The 22,739-nt window shown below is 39.5% G+C and overlaps 1 protein-coding gene across 1 annotated transcript in view; it reads left to right on the top strand.

Annotated features, from left to right (window-relative positions):
• Window positions 1-11,593, top strand: part of SLC24A2 (solute carrier family 24 member 2) — a 318,448-nt gene extending 306,855 nt beyond the window's left edge. Inside the window, exons 9-10 of the mRNA XM_036747980.1 lie at window positions 578-744; window positions 9,249-11,593. Of these exons, the coding sequence (XP_036603875.1) occupies window positions 578-744; window positions 9,249-9,498 (417 nt within the window). The 3' untranslated portion in view covers window positions 9,499-11,593. The remainder of the gene's footprint in view (window positions 1-577; window positions 745-9,248) is intronic.
• The last annotated feature ends 11,146 nt before the right edge of the window (window positions 11,594-22,739 follow it).

Consider the following 22,739-nt stretch of genomic DNA (forward strand, 5'->3'; position numbering starts at 1 on the left):
CATTACAGAGCATTCTCTCATATGACAGAAATTTCAACTCTTCCATTCCTTTCCATCCCTTGTGCCTTTTGTCCAAGTTCTTTCATAAGTTCACTACCTGATTTGATGGGAATATTCCTCATTTTCTCCTATTATCACTAGAATACCAATGGATCACACAAGCTGTCCACCAGTCTCGACACATGACCAGTCCATCACTGTCCCTCATACATGTTTTCAATTACATCATGTACACTGTTTTTCCTTAGTAATTGCTTATTTGTAATGTTTTACAACCTGCCCAAACCTACCACTTGTCTCTTCATTGCCCTTACAAACATTATGGATGTTTGATATACATCCCTAATCTCAGAGAGATTATATTTAAAATGATGGGTTTTGAGTTATTAGCTGTAACTCATTAAGTTATGTCATGGAAATCAAGCTTTCCACAAAACTGTCCTTTTTCTTACTCAGTTTCTTACTAAGGGCAAAGTTGGCCTTTCTTCTCTGCCTAGTACTGGCAATGGGGTGGTAAACCATAAAACATTATTCAAATGTAAACTGTTACTACTATTATTACTATTATCACATTTAGGTTGGAGAAACAATTGGTATTAGTGAAGAAATTATGGGCCTCACCATCTTGGCTGCTGGGACTTCCATCCCTGACCTCATTACCAGTGTCATAGTGGCCCGGAAAGGACTTGGAGATATGGCGGTATCCAGCTCTGTTGGGAGCAATATCTTTGACATCACGGTGGGGTAAGTAGAACCTGTGCTGTTGAATTCATAGGGGAATAGTTTTGCTTCATTCTGACTTTTTCCACATAGATGCACTCACAGATAAAACAGCAGTCTCCAAAAATGAGGCTAGCTGGTCAAAAATTTAAAATGTTAGCTAAAAGCAAAGAGCCTTCACAGCTGTCATTTTCTGCTTTCAGTCCTCTTAGATAAATAGGGTACTAGAGTCCTCCTGTGGTTCAAATATTTAAGGAAATCCTTGGGGAAATTTCACTTCCTCAAAAAAGTTACAACTCCTAAACTGTTTGTATGTTGCAGAACAATGGGGACTCAAGTCTGTTTGAAATACTTTTGCACTTTCACTATACTCATTGTAACAACAATGTGGCTTGCCGCTACTGTGGCTGTGTAAGGCCAATAACACCAGCACACAGAAGGGCTACCAGCACAGATTCTTTGATCTGCTTTTCTAAGGAAAGCAACTTTAAGGGGTTAACAATCTCACTTTAATCAAACATACATATACCGTTCACTTAGTTCAGGGGAAGAAGCCAGCACCCTGAACTTCAGAGCAAATACAAACAGAGATGACATAAACAGAGCAAATAAACACAAATCAGCAGACAGGCTTCTAGCTATCTCTCCAAGCAATACACCAACAGTTACCAGAGAAATAAACACCAATGTCTGGGTTTTCTTCAAAGCCAGGGGACCCCAGTGGCTATCCAGATTCTCCACACCAACACTCTTCCAGTGAGTGAGAGCCCCAAACAAAATGCTAACCTGAGTTTATACACCTTTCTTAGGGCCCAAAGGCTTCACATCTAATCAGCAAAAGGTTGTGGGCCTGGGGCTTTGCACCTAGTAAGACTCAATCAAAGGCATTTGATTACTTTAGTGTTCTAAAAGAGAAAACTAAAAAAAAAAAAAGTCCCGCTTTAATTAATATTACATCATTTCATCCTGACCCCAGAGAATTCCCTTTGACACTAGTTGGAATTTGGATCACAAAAAGACCGAGATCTGAATCCAACACAAGCATCCATTTACTCTCAGCAAAGAAAAAAAAAAAAAAAAAAATTTTAAAAATGCTGGCATGATTTGAAGCTGCCATTTATGTAAATATCCTCATGGAAATGTTCCAAGACTCTCAAAAATCAGAAAAATTATAGGTCATGTCCCATTTGCATGACCTGTCGTTGTCATTATAATTCTTTTCAAGGGAGGGACCAGATGGAAAAGAATGATTCTCTTTATTATCTAATTTTACTTATCAGAAGTTAAAGTGCTATCAGTATGATAGTGCTAAATTCTCTTCTAAATGCCAAAACCCTGCAATTACGTCCATTTTCCTTCATTTTTCTCATGTTTCTCTTCTCCTACCACATCTTCTATAATAGAGTCCATACAGAATTCCAATAAAGGTGCAAAAGTACCATGTTGGGGTAAGGAAGGCTCTCAGGGGGCAAACTGTTCCCATACAGGTCTAAGCTCCAGTACTCATTTTTGGCTTGGCATGGTTTGACATACAACAAACTTTTGAATTCATCTCCATTTTCATTTCATAGTTTAGCTTCCATTTCCACTGCAAACCATAGCATTTTTGACCAGCCTTTATGGTTACTGAGAAAATAAATCTCTTGGCCCTAGTCAGTCAATAAACAAGGATCTACCATGGGGCAGACACCATGCTTTGCACTGGGGATACGAAGAAAGGTTAAAAGACAGTCTCTGCTCTCAAGGAGTTCACACTCTAAGAGAGGAGACAATATGCAAAATAAAATGTACAGAAATGCTACCTACGGTCTTGGTTACCTATCAAAACTGCCATTCCAGCAACTGCCTGAAGTCAGATTCAATAGTTTCCTGGGGTCTTCCCACAAAATTTTCCTAAATTGTACTTTCCCTTTCTAGAAACATAGCCCAGAACAGAAATCTAAGTAAAAAAGCCTTTCTTGGGCCATTTTATTCAATTTCCCTTAATGTTTTGAGTCTTTACCCAGTTTTTTTCCCAGACACCAACAACTATCATGCTAGTGTAATTGGAAAAAAACATTGAATTCGTAGTCAGAGGACCTGGTGTTGAATTCCAGCTCTGTTAAGTGGGTGACCTTGGGCAAGTAAGTCACTTAAGCATTCCAGGCCTCATTTTCCTCCTTTGTAAAATGAGCAATTAGACCAGATGAGTTCTGTGGTCCCTTCCAAGTCTAATATTCTGTGTTCTACATTCTAAGCTTCCTTCAGATGCCAGATCCTGTGATTCTGTCTTCCTTCCACCACTCATTTCCTGTGGACTCCTTTGGTCCTTAATGTATCATAATGTTAATTATGTCTTCTTGTTAACAAGTCATATTTGCCCCATGTGTGACTCCCTGGGAGCTGGTAATATTTCTAAAGCTTCTTTTTATCCTCCACACCCCCCGCCCTCCCCCCACCACAGCACCTAGCATAGTGACTTACCTGTAATAAGAAATTGTTCAATATGAGTGAATAAATTAAGGAAGGAACTTAGCCCATCGCCAACCCCTTTTCCTTCCCTATTACTATCCCAAACTGCCACCATCCCATCTAGATAGCATAAAGTTTGTGTCAACATGTCTAAATCCTGTTTTCCCAAGTATAAACATAACCATTAATGATAACAATGAGGATGATGATAACTACCATTTACGTAGCACTCTGAGGTTTGAAAAGCACTTTACACACATCATCTTATTTAATCCTTGTAGCAGCCTTGTAAGTGCTGACATTATCCCCATTTTACAGGTGAGGAGACGGAGGCTGAAAGATGTTAAATGACTTGCCCCAAATCACACAGCGAGTAAATGTCCGAGGCCAGATTTGAACTTAGGCCTTCCTGACTGCAGGTCCAGAATTCTATCGACTCTTTCCACCATGCAACCTAGATTAACATGTCAGATTACTTTTCATTTGCTGAGGTCCTGCCTTGTTTGGTATCACTCTTAATAAACATACGGTCTGATAGATGGGGGGAGGGAGTGGTTTATATAACCACAAAATGTTTTGCTATCCATTGCTTGTCTCATTCTTAATATTGCCTAGTGACCTTGTTTTGGATGTATTTTCTATAACCGAAAACATGAAATATTTCCTTCACAGTCCCAAAAGAAAAAGTGTGTGTGTGTGTGTGTGTGTGTGTGCCAAAATAAGCTGGTGACAGACACCCTGAAGTCTTACCCTAATGCACTTCAACTTAACTAACTAGAATTAATTAGTCAAGAGTATGAATCTGACAGCAAGAAATAACCAGTTCAAATCCTTTCTGAGGTAAATAGACATAAATTTATTTTTAAAGGCAAGGAAAAAAATGTAGATTTCCTGCTAAGATTGTATTTGCCAGATATCTTGCAAATCTAAATAAAAGACCCTCAAATTAGAAAGGATAGAGGAGGGAAGACTGGCTATATACCCCAAGTTAGATACTGTAGAAAGTAATTTCAAAGAAGGAAGAAGAAAACTAGCAGGAGACGTTTTTTAAAGAAGTCAGTAGTAAAACCCACGGCCTCAAATATCTACACATAAATTCCTCCAAATTAGGCAACATCCAAGAGAAAAGTCCTAAGGCAAAGAGGCAAATTTGACCTCGTAGGTGTCACTGAACTTCAATAAGATGAAATCCGTTAGTGGACTATGGCTCTGGATGTGTATACCTTATTCAAAAATAAAAAGATAGATAAGTTACACTCACTAAACAGAGAGGTAGTATAGCATTGTATATTTATAAGTATATTTGCATGAAGTAATCCAGGAACTAGAGGGAGAAACAGGATTGAGAGTGTTTGGTTAAAGGTCAAAGAGAGGAAGAAATAGAGATGATACTGCCATTGGAGCATACTATACACAGAGAGAGGAAACAGATGAAGAATTTGTGAAACAAATCATAAACCAGATGCAGGGGCATGATACAGCAGTCATAGGGGACTTCAATTATCCAAACATTTACTCTCTCTCTCTCTGCCAAAGTCAGAATAGCTGCTGCCTTTTTATTTGCTTTAGTGATAGTTTCATCCTTCAAAAGGTAGAAGAACTAACAAGAAGAAATTCTATCCTGTATCTGATTCTTGCTAACAGGGAACTATTGGTTTCTAAGGTAGAAAAGATACAATCTCCACCTTAGGGGGAAGTGACTGGCTCCATGCTACTATTTGTGAGAAAGGAGAGGGAACCTGGGCATTAGATTTGGGGAAAACAAATTTCAAAGGATTCAGAGGAAAAATAGGTAGAATTCCATGGACTAAAATGCTTGAGGACGAAAACTCCAGGCCAGAGGGGATAAGAGATGCTCAGAAATGAAAATGTAAAGACACAAAGGGGAACAACTCCAGTGAGGAAGAGGAAGATGCAATTTGTCTGAAGAAACTGATGGAAGTAATTTCATCCAGGGAATTCATAAACCAACTTTAAAAAAAAGAAACATATAGAAGGTGGAATCAAGGCCATGTAACAGAAGATAAACATAAGAGGACTGTTACATATAATAGGGATCTAGGTGGGACAGTGTATAGAGCACCAGGCCTAGCGTAAGGAAGACCTAAGTTCAAATCTAGACTCAGACACTTAAAAGCTGTGTGACCCTGGGCAAGTCACTTAATGCTATTTGCCTCAGTTTCCTCATCTATAAAATGGGCTGGAGAAGGAAATGGCAAAGCACTTTAATATCTTTGCACAAATAAATATATAATGACTAAATACTTAATATACAACCAAATACTTAATATCTTTACACAACTAAAATGACAGAACAACAATAACAATTTCTTCCAGAAACCAAGGCCCAAAGTCAGACACAATTGAAAAAACTTTGTTATATTAAAATGTTGTCAGGAATGCTGAAGCTCAGAATGCACTGAGGCTGGTAAAAACATAAAAAAGGGCAATTTTAGCTATCTTGGGAGAAAACAGAGCCTCAAAAAAGGGACAAGATCTTTATTTAGGGTGGATGGGATGATGATAGCTTACAACAAAGAGGAAGCAGTACTGTTCAATTATTGGGGGGTTTTATGTTTTCTATGTAAGGAAAAATAACCTCTGAACTAGAAATGACAGAATCAAAATGACTGACAGGTAGTTGGTACCCAAGATAAATAAGCAGATAGTTTAAATGAGCACCCCATTGCTCCTAATGAATTCAAGTTGCCTGGCCCAGATGAAAAATACTGGATCCTGAGAGAAATGGGGGATGTGATCGCTCAGCCACTGTCAGTGATATTTGGAAGATCATGCAAAATGAGTGAAGTACCAGAGGATTGGAGAAGGGCAAATGTACTAGTTTTCCAAAAAAAAAGGAAGGAGACCAGAGTCTGCAAACTATAGGCCAATTGATTTAGATTGCTAGGAAAATTCTAGAGTAGATCATTAAAGAGAAGGTTTGGCAAATATCTAGACAGAGAACCAATGATTACAAAAGGCAAGCATGACGTCAGTAAGATCAGGTCATTCCAGTCTAATGTAATTTCATTTTCTCATAGGTTTACTAAACTAGGAGATGGCTGGGAATTACATGGATATAATTTACCTAGATGTTAGCAAAACTTTTGATAAAGCATCTCAGACTCTTCTTGCAGAGAAGATGGAGGAATATGGATTAGGTTATAACAAATCAGAAAGATTCAGACCTTATTGGTGGCCAGACTCAAAGAGTAGTCATTAATTGTTTGATGTCAATGGTAAGTCTCTAATAGAGTACCCAGGGACCTTAGCTTGGCCCTGTACAATTTAATATGCTTTATCGATGACTTGGATAAAGCACAAATGGCAGGGTCATCAAATGTGCAGGTGATTCAGAGTCAGGAGGGATAGGTAACATAGACAATGACAAGTCAGGATCCAGAAGGACCTTGACAGGCCAGAGAAGCAGTGAGACAAACTCACATAGATATGCAGGCCACATGTTGACTTAGAAAACCACAAATTAACATTATCTATGTTATGTTGTATTTATATTTATTTTGGTTAAGTATTTCTCACTTACATTTTAATCTGGCTTAGCCCTGGGATTTTGGGGACCCCTTTGTGGCATCAGGATGTGAATTTGATACCTCCAGGCTAGTGCACTGGACTGAATCTATGAAGAGGAATTTAAATAGGGATAAGGTAAAGTCTTGAACTTAAGTGCAAAAAAATGGTCATTTTCACAGGTATAAAACAGGGATAGACAGCAAAAGTGCTAAAAAAAAATTCTGAGGGTTTTAGTGGAAAACTCAGTATGATTCAGCAGTGTTATGGGTCAGTCGGAAAAGCTGATAGGGTTTTGGGCTACATGAAGAAGGGCATGGCTGCCAGCAATAGGGAGGTGCCATAGCAGTCCCACTGTACACTATCTTCATCAGACCTCATCTGGAATATTCTGTTCATTTCTGGCTGCCACACTTTAAGATGGATGTTGATAAGCTGGAGAGTTTCCAGAGGAGGGCAGCCAAGATGGTGTATGAAGCCTAGAGAAGACTCACGGGGAACATGATCACTGTCTTCAAGTGTTTGAAAGGCTGACATTGGAGGCAGGGATTAGATCTGTTCTGTTTGGCTCTATGGTACCTAACCAGGAGCAACAGGCAGAAGTTGTAAAGAGGCCAATTGGGGGTTAATGTCAGCAAAAAATTTCCTAACATTTAGACAATCCAAAAATGGAATGGCCCACCTGGATGACCATTTGTCAGGTATGGGGGTTCCTTTCATCAATGAGCTGGACTAGATGGTCATTGAAGTCCTTTCCAAATCTTAAATTGTGTGATGCCTTGAAACTCCTGCAACACTGAGAAGAATCCCAGGGTCTAACTTAGAGTCAAGTATGAGTTGGCAGATGTCATACTGAATAATATCCTATCCACACACATCTGTTCAGTTCTATCATCTCCCAAAGAAATGCTGAAGTTGCCTTGCATTTGGGCAGTGGTGGAGAGAAGGAGGGAGGAATTTTCTAGAATCTAGAGGATCCTCAGGAAATGAGGCCCTGGTCTAAGTCAGCCTCAGCTCAAATGGTCCCTTGGAGACCTTGGCTAAGTTTCATGGCTGTCATATAGGTTCAACTAACTCATTAGGATATGCAATTTAGGATAAGTACTCTACCCAGTTCTCCAAGCTGTTCTGATTTAATAGAATATCCCTGAGGCCCACCAGGAATCAAATCAGCCTTTGCTTACTATTTACCCCCACCATGTATTTCTTCACTAGAATTCACCTCACTGTTAAGCTTCTATTAGCTTCCATCATCAGAATAAATTTTTTATATTTTTACAGCAGCTATCAGCTGACATTGTTCGGTCATTTTAGTCATGTCCATCCCTTTGTGACCCCATTTGGGGTTTTCTTGGCAAAGATACTGGAATGGTTTGCCATTTCCTTTTCCAGTAGATTCATTTTGTCAGGCAATCAGAGGTTAGATGACTTTTCCCAGGTCACATGACTGAGGCTAGATTTGAACTCACATCTTCAGATGATGATCAGATGGTGGACGGTGACCATTATTTCAATCTTTTTTATCCCCCTTCAGTGATTGAAGCAGTTTGATTTATGTGTAGTAGGTGTTTAATCAATATTTGGATGGATAGATGAATGGATGAAAGACCCTACTTTGAAGATAGTTCATTACTTAACTACTACTAATAATAAGTCATTCATATAACGCACTAAGGTCTAGAATAGGTAGGGAACCTGTGGCCTCGAAGCCGTAGGTTCCCCACCCTGGTCTAGAAGGTCTGTCTTCACAACACTGTGAAGTAGGCAGTGCAAGTGTCAGTATCTCTCTTTTTTACAGAGAAGGACACTACGGTAAGTTATTTGCCCATGATTATAAGCTAATAAACACTGGAGACAAGACTTAAAACCGGGTGTCTTGAGTTCAAGTCCTGAACTCTTTCTACTATACCCTAATGCCTCTCCAGTATTTTCTCCTTTCACCCATCACTCACTTCCCAACTCCTTCCGCTTTGATGATACTTAGTTGGCCAGGTTGGACTGCAGTGCTGCCTCAGCCTCCTGCCATGTTGAGAAATTTACTTCTCACTGGCTTCACTCCCTGCCTCAAATAGCTTCTGTGACGACAGGACTGGTCCAATGTTTTCTTAACCAAGTTTCTATCTCTCCCAAGCACTGCTCCAGTCACAAACTTGGAAGTAAGTATTCATAAGGGATTGTTCATTGTGACATCATCTCTTTACATTTCTACAATCATATCAAAACTTAAATTTAGAAAATATTGCTAAGTTCAAATGAAATTTATAAATCACTTTATGCTGTGATGTAGAATAAATGCATTGCTTATCTATAGAATCTTTATTTCCTTTGGACCCCCCACCCAAAAAAATTGTCCTCCAATCAAAAAGGAACAAAGCCATTTCATTCCCTGACTTCTGACTCAGTTCTAGCATAGTAAACCAAAAAAGACATCCCCTTCCGATGAGCTCATGAGAGTCTTCCTTTCTTTTAAGTGTCTTTTAAAACATATTTGATCAGTACTTGCCTCTCTCCGTCCCTACCTTCTTGTTTCTGCTTCTTTTTCCTCACAGACTCCCACTGCCCTGGCTCTTATATTCCGCTATTCACAGATTCCAACCAGTGACAGTAAGCAGCAATGGTCTCTTCTGTGCCATCGTTCTCCTCTTCATCATGCTACTCTTCGTCATCATCTCTATCGCTCTCTGCAAATGGAGGATGAACAAAATCCTGGGATTTACCATGTTTGGCCTGTACTTTGGATTCCTGGTAGTCAGTGTCCTCCTGGAGGACAGAATTATCATGTGCCCCATCTCCATATAGCTGGAAAAGCCATTTCTTAAATAAATAATTAAGACAGCAATGGATGGTCCCCAATCCCTATCCTCTCTCAGCCTGGGTCCTCTAGGCCCCCTGAAGAAGAGGCAGCTAGCACATAGCCCTATATTTTTGTAAAGCTTATCTCCTTGGCTTAAGGAGGGATGGATTCCAAGTTCACTTCATGTGCTGCTGCCTCTGTCACTGACTGTCACAGCCACACAGAAGAGACAAGGGCAGTCATTTTGTGGCTTTTCTCTACTTGCCACTGACAGGTCGTACTCCTCGCTGGTCGGAGGTACATAATGCTATAACAACATGAGCTAGAATGTCGGCTATATGTATACATATATACATATACAAACCACCAGTTTCTATGTATTGCACCTCTCTTTCCATACATATATTAATATACGCTTATACACACATGAAGAAAGAAGAAATCTATATACGTATAAATATGTATCATTTCAGGGATAGCTCTAGAATCTGTTTAGTACCTATTTGAGGAGGGGTACCAACTTTCAGTCTGGCCTTGTTGGAAAGCATCATCTAGTGGAATTAGGGTTGATCAAGGGAAGGATTGCCTTGAGCAACCTTCTTCCCTGGAACCAACATCCAATTTAGGCTTGTACAGACTCTTGAAATGGGAAAAGGTTTTAGAAACTGTTAGACTCAGTGGAGAGGACCACTGTTGTATTTCATAAAGACTGTGCCACCCTGTAGGTGCCCCCAAATGCTCCTACAAACTGGCCTGAGAAGCCAGAATAGCCAGTCTGCATGTGCAGTGACAGCTTGGAACCCACGAGGTTCCTCAGGCTACTTAGCTGTTAAGACCCAAACCGACATTTTGGAGAGGGGAATGAAAAGGAAAGCTCTCCTCCTCTCACTCCAGCATGCAAGTAGATGATATGACTGCTAAATCAATTAGCTTTATTCCTAAAACAGCAAGACTATATAAACTATACCCCTGTCACTCTAATGCTCTCGCCATCATTATCATCACGAAAAGAAAAAAAGATATTTGAGCTGTGATCGTTACCTGTAACACTTGTCCAGTAACGTCAGATCCCTACCTAGTTTGAAAGAGTTTAGTTGTATGGAATGGATTACCATCCTGAGAGAAGAGCTCTCTGGGCACACAATGTTTTTGAAAATCCTTTCAGTCTGATGATAGACGACTTTGGTGCCCAGAAAAGTCAGTAGCCCTATCATAGAGATGTGTTATCAGGAAATAAATGAAGGTTAGGGCTAGGCTATGCAGAGATGCTTGAGAAAATAGTGTTGGGGTTTAGCATTCTACAGGTTTCTTTCTGACCTCTGAGTTACTCTGCGCTAGGCCAAATGGAGGGCTTATTTCAGATCAGTATTTGGTTAAAGGTCATGCATGCCACTTCATTTTCCACCATAAGAGCCGCCTTCACGTATACTGCTGGCATGTACCCTGCTTGTGAGGGAACTAGATTGCCAAGGGCTACACGTGACCATTTTTCCATGCTGTTTTCAGAGCTGATTGTGATGAGGCTCTTGTCACATGGATTTTCTCAGTGTCACACAGGCAATCCATCATATTTCATTCAGTACTTTCCATCTCTAATTTATTCCTTGTGCAATTCTGCATCTCTATATAGGAGCAGAGAGGAAAGCTGACCCTCTGCCCTCCACTCAACGCCCCCCTGGCAAAAAAAAAGACAATTGGCAAACAAGAAAATCAAGTGTTTAATTTCTTCAGAATTGTAATTGCAACAAAAGAAATAAAAAAATCTGAATTCAGGGTGCCCCAATATTCTTTATTCTTCCCACTGAGCCTCTCTGTTGATATATATCATGTGATATATGTCATGTCACACAATTGGGGAATTGCATACCCATTGGTCTTCATTGTGTTGTGTCACTGGTATCATCAATTATTTTAATATTGGCAGGTATGGAGATGCATGTGCATGATCACAGAGACAGTATACAAGGCCCGCTGTTAAGAAAGAGGAAAGGAGGGCCACAAATCCCAAATCAATCAGTACTCCGTAGTAACTGCTGAGGATCCAACCTGTCATTGACAGATAACTCCTGACAAACTATTACACACACACACACACACACACACACACACACACACAATCACAATCAGACTCCTAAATAGGGAATCCTACTACAAAGATAAGGAATAAAATAAACCACAGACTAGTAGACAAGGCCTTACATATTAGTTAACTTTCAAATGCCTACATCCTGCCATCCTCACCTTCCTTTGTATGCATGCCTTTACAAGGTATGTGATAGTTAAACATAGAATATGGCTTAAAAAGATGGGGACTTCAACTCCACCAAGGAGTTTCTGTTTTCCAAGCTAAGAGGGATACATCCTCTACAGACTCAGGGTCACAATTCCCCATAAATAGTTTCCATCTAATGAGAGTTAGCAAACTGATGTAAACAGAGAACCAGCATCAAAGTCAGTAAAACCTAGATTCAGTTCCTTCCTGGAGTATATTCTGTGACCATGGGAAAAATCACATAATCTCTCAATACCTCTTGACAATTCTCTATGACCATAAATTGCAGAACATTTACTAACCTACATTGCTCAAAGGCTGGGAGTTTCCGCACCAATAAGGCAGCCAGGTGGCCTAGTGCAAAGAGAACTGAGGAAGACAGAGGTGGGATTCAACCTGTTTACACCGGGTCAGTAGAACTGGAACCTAATTTTAGGTTGAGTTCGGGGAACTTGTTGTTAGCAGGGGTGGGGCCTGCGCCTGCCAAGTCAGCAGTGGGGGCTGCACCTCAGCTCAGTTTGTGGAGAACCGGTTGTTAATTCATTTGAATCCCACCACTGGAGGAAGACTTAAGTTTGAATCTACTCTCAGATACTTCCTTGCTGTGTGACCCAGAGCAGTTCTCTTAGCTTTCCTTGGTCTCATTTTCCTCATCTGTATAATTAAGGAACTGGACTCTATGGCCCATAAGGTTCCTTCTAGCTCTAAATCAGCGATCCTGCAAAATCATACGTCTGTACTAAAACAGGCAGGCACACACACGTGCATGCACACACATGTGAGCTCCCAAAATAAATCATTAATAGCTGAATGGGGGGTGACACACGCAGAGGGAAGGATGATTATTCAGACATATGACTTAATCAGTGGAACTCCCCATGTGGAAACACCCTCCACTAATTTGGGTCAACATCTTGTTTGTAATTAGGGTCTTAGAGACTTACCTGAGGCACTCAGAGGTTAGGTTACTTCCCTACAGTCACAAAGTTAGCATATGTTCCAGATAGGTCTTGAACTCAATATCCTGACCCCTTCCTGACCTTCTATCCACTATGCCGTACTGTGTCCGTATATTTTGGGGTTCGTAGATCAGTGCTCACTCTCTCTGTATGCCATACAACTATACACAAGCATTCCCTTCTTGTGCTTTCAACCCATTCCATTGGGCCTCATTGGTAGGGTTCGATTACCTCTATCTACACAGTTCAGGAAATGTCCAATGTGATAGTGGGTTGTTTGTTGGTTTTTACCCCTCAGAATATCCAATCCCTCGCAGTTTCTATTTTGTTGGATCTATTGGGAAAATTGTTATTTAGATTATTGACTAATTCTTCCATGAACGGCAGCTTTCTTCCAAAGGTTACGGGAGAAACAATGTTAGCTGGAATTTATATAGCACTTCAATGCTTGTAAAGTACTTTATAAATATTATCTCATTTAATCTTCTCAACAACCCTGGAAGGTAGGTGCCATTGTCACCATTTTACAGCTGAGGAAACTGAGACAGACAGAGGTTAAGTGGCATGGCCATGGTCACATAGCTAATAAGGGTCTGAGGCTGGCTTTGAACTCAGGTCTTCCTGACTTTCCAAGCCCACTGCTCTCTCTGCCTAGCTGCCCCTCAGAAACTCCATGCTTTGGATCCCCCTTAATTACCTCTCACTAATTCACCCAACCACCTTCTCTCATTCAAGATTATAGATTTAGAAGTAGAGGGGACCTTAGAAACCAATTAGCTTAATCCTTTTCATATAAGTAAACTGAGGCCCAAGGGTCCTGAAGTGACTCACCAAAGGTCACAGAGGTGAGAAGCAGTAGATAGAGGTGGTACCTGAAGCCCCAGTCTCTGACTCTACAGCCAAAGCTCTTCTGTATTACCAAGTCACCACTGGAACCTAGCCCAGGCAACCTCCTATCTCTTATTCCCCTGGTTGGTTCCCTTCTCCCACATGTTCTTCCTTTAGCTTAGTCCCATCTCTATGCAAGAGCTTCCTAGGGTGATGTCCCGGAGCCTTGACTTTGCTCTCTGGTTCAGGCAGAAAGACCTCATGTGTTTACCTGCTCTACACCTCATCTTCTCAGTGTTGAAAACAGTTGGATGGGGAAAGAAGACTCATATCAAAATTGAAGTGGAGTCGGCAATAAGAAATGTAACAAGGTGGCAGCTAGATGCTTAGAGAGAAAAAACGAGAGCCACAGATCTATCCCCCTTGATCTGCCCATCAATAGACGCATCTGTCCGCCTGTGAATCTTTGTGTGCTCGCCATTGACCCCACAGCCTGCGTAGATGCTATAAAATACAACTAACACACAAAATATTCCCTACACATTCACATTTTCATTTCACTACCACTGATGTCGGTTGTAACTGTACAGAACAGGGCCATCAATCATCAAAAAAACTTCAGAGGAGTACAGGTAGGCATGCCTATATTTTTACAGACAAGCATGTATATTTATGCCATTTCCATCAAGTCCTGTGTTCACTGTTGAATTGAGTGACCACATTATTCATCATAAGGAGAATAGCCGTACAATGACTAGCCTCGATTCCATAAAGATCCAGTTTTAGCTACTCCTTATTTCAAGTTGAACTTCTTCCGTAGCCACTCTGTTGGAGTAGGGGGGTGGGGGGTGGGTGCTATATATTGCTACTTTAGAGACAAAACATGTTCTGTCATAGCAATTGAGTAGGGAACTATTTTCATAGAGAACAATGCTGAGCCATCAGGTATACGTCTTGATATCTGGGTTACTCTTATCAAAACAGCTGCTCATTGATGAAAGTAAAAAGTAGATTAGACTAGTAGATCGATTAATTAGAAAACTGAACAGATTTAGGGAATACAAAGAAATTGCCATGAGTGATTGCAAGTCAGCGTAAATGAATAGAATTTTAATTGCTATGCTCTAAGCCTATTCCTGGCCTGTGAGCGAGTAAGGAAATTGAAGGCCCAGCTCTTCTCATGACTAAGCCAAAGAGAGCTTTGACATATTCATGAGATCCTATTTTTCAGAAATCACAAAGTCAAGGATGAATGCGTTGAATAAAATATATTCACTGAACATTGGGAGCAGTTGGTATTTCATTTAGTCTGCATGCCCTGTGTGCATGAATTTCTCCAGCAAATACCCAGGAGGGCCAGCCATGCATGGAATAGGAGAAATCACCTGCTCGAAGTCTGGCATATCATTCTTGCTATGTGTGTACTGTTTTGATATAACCTGTTATTTTCATAGGCTCAACTCAAAGGTCAAATTGTAGTAACCTCAGAGGTCATCTAGTCTATCACTATTATTTCAGGGCAAGACTACTCCCAAATCAAGCCAAGCCAAGTTAGACTTATCCTTTTTCAAAAAGACTCCCAACAAGAAAATTCTACATCTGCTACCAAATTCTGAAACCGGAAAAATTGCCCTTAAGCCCAAGCTAAATCCCTCATGCCACAGTCCAAGTCTGTTTGTCCATATTTTGCCCTGAGGAGTATTGAAGAATAGTGAGACAGTTTTCTATAATTGCCCTAAGTGAATTTTATTATAGGTCAAAATTAAATCACTCTTCCATCTCCCTGTCTCCATGTTTAGTCATCCCAGTTTCTTTAGCCTTTATTCTGCAGTCTAGATCTAGGATAAAGAAATTACCTATCCTATATAAGGCTTCAAAATTACACACCACCACCCCCCTACTATGTGAGATTTCTCTATCAAGCATTCAACTCAATGTATCACAAAATAAATGCTGATAAGCATTAGAGAGTAGAATGGTGGGGAGGGAGATTGAAAAATATGTTTTAGTTCAAACATTTTAAAATGACCCTCATTACATATTAGCTGTCTACTTTACTTAACTAGTTCTGGCTCTGTCTGGGCCTTTTTCTCTTTTTCAATCTCTTGATCATTATATGGTTTTCCTCTAGACTTTTCAAAATTCTCCATGCTTCAGTATTGATCCATTGTTTCAGAAAAATTACACGATTCCTATTATTACTGTCGTAGTACCCAGCACATTGGGGCCTTGCTCATGGAGCTGAATAAATGTCTGTGCAATTGAATTGAAATGATTCAATTGGATCGCTATGGAACCTCTCTAAAACAAAATTCAAAATAAGATGGGGCAGGTGGGCTCCATTTGATATAGTTCAGTTGGGAAAAAACCAATAAAACCTTGTTATGAGCCAAATATAGGAGGTACTCAGTAAATATTTGTTGATTTGCTTTGCTGGTTCCATGGCATTCACTCAGAGGAGTACGGTAGCAAAGCCCAAGGGTAATCAAAATAATAGGAATTTCCATTCATTCGATTAATATTTGTTGAGTTCCTACTAGGCTGACGGTTGTATACATACAGAACTTTGTAAATCAAAGAATGCGCTGAAGGAAGACTGGAACCATTCTGGGATCCCACAAGATGCTTCAGGAGCAGTTCACCTTTGTCATTTCAACTACAAGCAAGAAAACAAGAAAGACTACTTGCATTCAATCTTGTCACTTTTTCAATATAACCTGTTGTTTTCATAAGTTCAACTCAAAAGTAGGCAATAGTAAACTCAGAGGTCATCTAATCCATCACTATAATTTCAGGGCATTAATTTCAGAGTTTGCAGGATGCCACTCTTGGGGTAGGTCTGGTATGAATCAAAAGCTGGTTAATGAGGATGGGGAACAGAGAATAGAAAATGGCTCTTGGGTCAACAGAAGATCAACAAGTGGTTCTTGCATTCTGCCATATTATTATGATTTTTTAATTAAAATTTCATGACAAGGTTTTACATTGACGTTCAATAAAAACTATCCATAAATGTAAAGCAAGATACTTTACTTTTAATGATTTAATGAAAAGAGAATGGGAAGAGAGGAAGACCAAATCCCCCAACACTCTAATTCTATAGATATTAAAATATACACACATATATATTGCTGTATAGGTTTGGGGTAGGCATTCCCATTCCATATAATTTGGATAAATCCTAAATTTTTTCCATTATTAGATGAAATCAGAGGAATATAAATGCCTTTGAGGTTTTTTAATTATTTGTAATATTGAACTTTCTATTACTCCATGAGACGTAGCTGTCTTAATTAAAGCCATAAAATAACAATAATTCAAATATTCAGGTGTTTTGAATGTAGGTATTCAACTAAATAATCCATTAGTCACTTATTTCGTAGTAATCATTGTAAACTAAGATGTGTCTTTTCTGGGGTTTTTTTCTTAATACTTTTAACTGTTGTATAAGAGCAATCCTACTTTCCTACCAATAGAATTAAAGCATGTCCCACTTTCAGAGAACTCTATATGAAAATCAACTTAAAAAACAGAAAAATAAAAAATGAGTCTTCACTTTACCAAAGCATTTTTAATTTTTACAGAAGAAACCATTGCCCAGTTACTTTAGGTGGCACGCTCTCTTGGTGCATTTGAAATTTTTCAATTTAAAAAAAAATGCAACTTAACCCACAACATTTCAAGAAAGGAATAAGACTACGAGTAGAGGAATGAATAAATTAGGAAACATGTATCAAAATATCAGAAGATCGATGACCACATCAGTAGGAGTTTTCTCTCCATTGGTGTAGACCATACCCCCCTCCATGCCTTAGAAATGTTCTTTCTGAGCTACTGCGGCCAAAATAATAATAGTTGTGGTTGTTTGTTTGTTGTTGTTGTTGTTTATTGTTATCACCCGGTTACCAGTGCTTTGGTGATGAACCTCTCCAATCTTAACTGAACTAGTCCTCAAACTACAGAAACAGGATCCATCACCCAGCCCATACTCAAAGCCTTTCCAGTTCGGTATCTTATGTTCCATTGGCATGATCTACAAGAACCCAGGGTTCACCTCCATGCCAAGATGAGGCATCAGATGGGACTTTTGCCAAGGAAATCTAAAGTAATAAACAAATATATCCATAAATTAATGTAGTTTAAGCCTAAAAATTCCTTTATTTAAAATGGCAAGTAGCAATTTGTGAGGCATCGCTGTCTCTTGATGTCTAAGATTAACTAATCATTGTCTAGGAGGAATAGTGGGTCAAGGGTAGGACTTGGAAGCAGGAAGGCCTGAATTTGAACCCTGCCTCAGACATTTACAGGCTATGTGACCTGAGGCAAACACTTAAATTCTCTCAGCTTCAGTTTCTCAACTATGAAATGGGGATAATAGCATCTATCTCACAAAGTTACTGTAAGGATCAAATAGGATATTATGTTATGTGTACATATTTTTGCAAAACTCTAAAAATGCTACATAAATATTAGTTATTATTTATGGATCTTATTTATGGGTACCTGATTAAAAGCAGATTTCTAAGAAAATACACTACTGACTTCGCCCTTAATGCTATAGTATCTGGCCCAGTTTATGATAGGCTATATTGAACATAATTAATTACAAGTGATAATAGTATTAAAGTTTGGACCATCCTCCCACTCACTCTCCCCCCCCCCACCACAGACACATATGCACCCATATTTTCCAAACAAAACAAAAGGCATTTTGTGCTAACCAAAAAATACTCAATTCACAAAACCACAGAGTTTGAATTGGAAGGGATGTCAACTGTGGTCTATTCTAGTCCAATGAATACCCAAAAAAATGCCCGGTCTATAATATACCCAATAAATGATCATGCAAATTCCACTTTAAAACTTCCAAAGAGAGGGAATTCACCATCTGTCTAAGCAGCCCCTTCCACTTTTGGATAGTGTGAATTGTTAGGAAGTTTTTTTCCTGACATTGAGCCTAAATTTGCATCTTTTCAATTTCCACCCGTTATTCCTGGTTCTGTCCTCTGAGGCCAATAGAAACCTACCTCATTACATCTTTTTGATAAGATTCTTTAGTAAAAAAAATCCCTGTATAAATTGGCCTCGTTTTCCAGAGTTGTCTACCACAACTCAGGGTGGAAATCCCTCCATTTCTGGGTTAAAACCAGAGGTAAATATGGCTAAACTGTTACTTCCTGTTTAAATGTTTACATTAATTGAAGAGTTGGGTTAATTGAAAAGGTGAGAAGAGGTAGATGAGGAATATTTTAACCAACCATTTCTTTTTGTTGAGAATCATTTTAGCATATGAAAAACAACCCTGTCTAGAGCAGGCAAACCCTTCAACTACCACTATCTGTCTCCCAATTGGACCCTGTATACAAGCCCAAGATGTGTCCAAAAAGTTAAGGCTGAAGATTGTTCCTGCTACTAGACATAAAATCTTCAGGGTCAAACGACCTTGTTTCTTAAAGCAGCCATCTCCCTCAAATAGTGACCAGAAACAGAGGAAGCAAAAAGTACCTTCCTGCTTCACAGGTTTTCTTAAATGCAAGGTAGAAGAAAGCTAGCTAGTTCTCCAAGCAAAAAGTGTACATTAATATATACTTATTAATTGGAAAAATTAAGAAAGAATGCATTCAAACAGTGTCTCAGATGTGGAAAGGAGGTATGATCTAGACCTGTTACTTTGTGGATATGGCGAAACTCTTGGCATGAAAACACGCTCCATTGATGCAGATCAGCAACTTGACCATAACTTGTGGTTTTAGAGATTTGCCTGGAAACTGAAATTGACTAACTTGACCATAGTCACCTGTGTGACGAATGCAGGTCTTCCTGACTCCGTAGCTGACCCTCTGGCCACTATATCGCACTGCTTAGATTCATTGGCTTAAAACAAATGAACTATCCTGTTGATTGGCTAACTTAGGGCACATTAGGAATGACAAGTTGCCATTTTTATAAAGGTCCTTTTTACAAAGTCTTCACATGCTTTATTTCTTTGCTTTTTTTTTAAGATTTTAATGTCTTTTCACTTCAAGTGAAGTTCTTGTCATCAGTCAATTGATAAAATTATTTTAATGCAGTCCCTAATTTGTGTTCCTTGCCTACATGTTTGCGTTGATCATTATTCACTGGAAGATAATCTTTGTCAAAACCACTGCATTCTTTTATTCTCTACAAATAAGAATCTGTACATAGGATGAAAGCTATACTCATTTGTACATAAGCCACTTGAGATTCTGTGTTTCTGTCCCATGTTTCATTCTGATACAGGGAATTTCACTGTGTTCCTGTTATATTTTTCACACTAATATGTCACCCACCTGTGTGTTACTACTTCTGATGATAATTTGCTTATATACAGGTCACTTTATGCAACTAAGTCTTCTAAATGTGAAATGATAACAATAATAATAATAAAATACTGAAGTGATTTGTTTGGTTTCTTCTTCAGCATGGTCTGTACATGATGTTCAGGAGCTAAGTGTGTCATTGTCTGGGTGGTGAGAGTGAAGTGAGCAGCCTAGATGCCCAAGGCCTCTAAATCGATCTCCACTCTTCAGAGTTCCACTGTTCTCAGGCCAAATACCAGCAGTCAGCAACCAAAGAATCACATACTCCAGAGACTTGGCCTTGGGGTCAGCTTCATCATCAAACTTTTTTTTTGTCTTGCACAGTCACACTTCCACTGATGGGTGCTTTATGACAAAGAGACAGAAGAACCTGTGGCTATTGGCCCACACTAATGGAATGATGGATCTAGTACTCAGGAAACAATTTGGATTCCTACTTTGCATCTTAAAGCATCCTTCCCTTCTACATTTCCCCCTTCTACAAAATTACAGGAAAGCTCCTTTATTTTCAAAATGCTAGACCTAGGATAGCCCCAAAGAGTAGTTATTAATAAGTCAATAGCAAGTTGAACATTGACTAACTGGAATGATTAGAAAAGGCTGTGGTTTGGTCATGTGACAGGAGCCAGGGATAATAAATGGAGTGGGGTATATAGGTATTCCATTGGTAACTTCAAATTTAAAAAATTGCAGAGGAATGGTCTTACAATGTTGGATGGATTTTTTTGGCAAGTCTATTGAAGAGTACAGACATGAGTCACCTAAGATGAGAAGGCATGGATAGGTTGTGGTCTGTGCTGGCAGAGAGAATACCCCCATCATTGACATCACAGGTTCATTAAAGTATTGAAGATGTTATCTTGGCAGGAGGTCTCTAGTAGGGAAACTGGAGCAGCATAGCGGATAGAGTCACGAAGGCTTGGAGTCATGAAGACCTAAGTTCAAATCCAGCCTCACATACTTTCTAGTTGTGACCCTGGGCAAGTCTCTTTGCCTCTTTGCCTCAGTTTCCTCAACTGTAAAATGAGCTGGAGAAGGAAATGGCAAACCACTCAAGTATATTTGCCAAGAAAACCCTAAATGGGGTCATGAAGAGTTGTACATGACTGAAATGACTGAATAACAACAACAGCTTTAGTAGAAAGCCATAGGCTTTCATAGGGTCTGTCCCTGTTCTGGGCAATATTTTTGTCAACGACATTAGAGAAAACATAGGTGACCTGGTATGCTTGTCATTAACAGATGACACAAAATTGAGAGGAACAACAAGCATACTGCGTGACAAAATCAAGATTCAAAAAGATGGCAACAAATGAGAACAGACTGACTCTTGTTGAGATAAATATATGGTAGAGATAAAGGTAAAGTCCTATACTTACACTCAGAAAATCAGCTGTGCAAGTACGGCATATGGGAGTCATGACTAAACAATAGCTTCTGTGGAAAGATACCCAGGGACCTGAATGGCCTCCATGCCCAATATGAGACACTAATATGTGTGAAAATATCCAAAACACTAAAGTTTTCTTCTCTTTTTAAAAATCTTTTAACTCTCCAAATAGAAACCAGAAGTTCCACAAAAAAAACCAGAAGCTTAGCTCAGTTCAAGAGAATGAAATGAACTATAGATTACACACTATAATAATTACCATTCAAAACAACTTTAGACTAAAACAGTATATGAGGCATTTTTGTCTTTCTCTTGCTTTAGAGTGAACAAATAAATCCTACGCGGTAAGAATATCATGTGAGACAAGCATCAATAGCCTCTCTGCAACATCATGTTTAAGAAAATAAATATAGAAACAAAATTCTTGAACTCCTCTACAAAAACATATGTAATAAATGTAATTTCCCTCATAGTTATGGACAGTCTCTGGAATTTATTGGGGATCCTGGCAAGCCCTTCTAGTGGACTGAGCTCCAGAACACATGACTGGCATGTGAGAGAGCCTTGGGGGCAAAGAATAGCCTCATCTATACTAATTCCTTGGTACTGGCCATGGGTCAAGCCAAGTGGTCTGGGGCCACAGGAATAGAAAATCAAAGACTTTCCTCTTTGGGGTAAGGACCAATGGAAGAAGTTTATCATTGCCTCCCACCGTATACTGTCATTTGTTAGAGATGTCAGCACCCATCAGAAACATCAGATGCTAAACAATCAATTTGGGGGTCATTATAAGAACAGCAGAGGTTTGGGAATGAGTCCATTGCCAACATGGTATCATCACACCAGTGAACATTGGGTCAATGATGCCACAGTGAGCTACGCACAAGATCATATGATCCCTCTAAATACAAGGCAGACTTACCTTACCAACTGGATTCCTTGTGTCCAGTCAAGTACCCACCTAACCCAAGTGGCTCCCAAACTGTCCTCAACTGGCAGGATGGTATTCTCCCATTTCAAAGCAACAGGTTTGAACCTGATAACCAATATCAGCATCATTATGCACCTGATTGCCCAAATCTGTGGGAGCCATGTCTGTGACAAACCACCTTAGAAGAGGAAAAGGTTCAGTGATTTCCAGGATCTAGTCCCCAAGAACACTTGCCTATTAGGAATGGATTATTTTTGGACAATGTTCCAGTTGACCCTCTCTGGCCCTTCCCTATTTCCCAGCCCAGGCTTGCTTTGGCCTCATGGTCCTTCCTCCTTCAGAGGGTGTGTTACATCCTAGAGAGCCTTCTTTCTTATAGGATAATTTAAACCACTCCTTCCCAGAAAGGGCTTGAGTCATCAATGGTTGATATTATTGGGAGACACCTAGTTTTTTCTAATAGTATAGAGGAGATGAAACTGTAGCTAAATAACTATGGTGGGTGTATATTTACTCACCAAAAAA

This window comes from Trichosurus vulpecula, chromosome 1 (genome assembly GCF_011100635.1).
Source record: "Trichosurus vulpecula isolate mTriVul1 chromosome 1, mTriVul1.pri, whole genome shotgun sequence".
NCBI classification, from domain to species: domain Eukaryota; kingdom Metazoa; phylum Chordata; class Mammalia; order Diprotodontia; family Phalangeridae; genus Trichosurus; species Trichosurus vulpecula.